Source organism: Phytophthora parasitica (assembly GCF_000247585.1).
Source record: "Phytophthora parasitica INRA-310 unplaced genomic scaffold supercont2.116, whole genome shotgun sequence".
Classification (NCBI taxonomy): Eukaryota; Oomycota; class Peronosporomycetes; order Peronosporales; family Peronosporaceae; genus Phytophthora; species Phytophthora nicotianae.
Window position 1 is genome coordinate 7425 of NW_008649102.1, and position 941 is coordinate 8365.

Here is a 941-nt window from a genome sequence, read left to right on the forward strand (position 1 = left end):
GGCGATGTAAAACCCTTTGCCGTGCTTGCCCTTCTCGAGTGAGGTGCCTTTAACTCCAAGCCTTCCAACCTTCTCGAGGTTTTGCTCGTTAAGCTTGATAGGTTTCTTCGCCAACTCATTCCGGAGCTGAGTAGTCCTCGGGTCACTCAGACTCCTCATCAAATCTTTGTTCTTTCTCAGTGCCACGATCTCTTTACCAAGCTTAGGATTCATGCTCACGGTGCGGCCAAGAGCAGGGTTGCTCTCCAGCGTTTTGGCTGCGTTAGAACCCTTCCAAAAAAGCCCTTTCAGATTCTTGAAGTCCGGTGTTCTTTCCTCAGTCTCTTCGCCTCTTGAAACATCTTTCACCACAGTATCCTTCCGGAGGTTGCGGTATACATTTTTCATCTCGCTGAGTGGTCCGATGTGCAGATTCTTGGCCAGAACATCGCTCTCCGCATTGATGGCACCCACGTAAAATGCCGTGACGACTGCTAGTATCAGGAAGTAGCTCTGGCGCATTAGTTTAACGACGAAGCTAACACGTTGAAGATATATCAGTGAAATTAGGTAAATTCGAAAATGACCTCAAGCAACAGCAGAAGAGGAGGCAATTAATCGCTGGTGCTGCTTCGTTCTGTATCCAGATGTTTCTGCACTTCAAAGGACTTGTACAAGCAGAGCTGTACTAGCAGATTCGTCAAATTGGTATAGACGAACCTTTTCGCAGTGGATTTGAGATCAAATAGAGTTTCAGTAGTTTCAGAGTTAATTATGTAGAGCTGATGCTTCGTCCATACTACGTCCATGATTCGTCTAAGAGGAAAAATACTAAAGAATTCTTTCCGAAATGAATCTGCCCGGATTGCTGTATGGGGTACGATGAGAAGCTCTTACAGTTAACATAATATGTTAAACGACAGTATTGAGGTACTCGCAAGGAAGTCTACGCATTCAGCAGT

The 941-nt window shown here is 45.4% G+C and overlaps 1 protein-coding gene across 1 annotated transcript; it reads right to left on the reverse strand.

The window, feature by feature from the left end:
* Positions 1-69: 69 nt before the first annotated feature.
* Positions 70-501, reverse strand: PPTG_24573 (hypothetical protein; the record flags this gene model as incomplete). Its single annotated transcript, XM_008917811.1, has 1 exon — positions 70-501. A coding segment is annotated over one exon (432 nt), but the record flags the coding sequence as incomplete, so codon positions are not given.
* Positions 502-941: the final 440 nt, after the last annotated feature.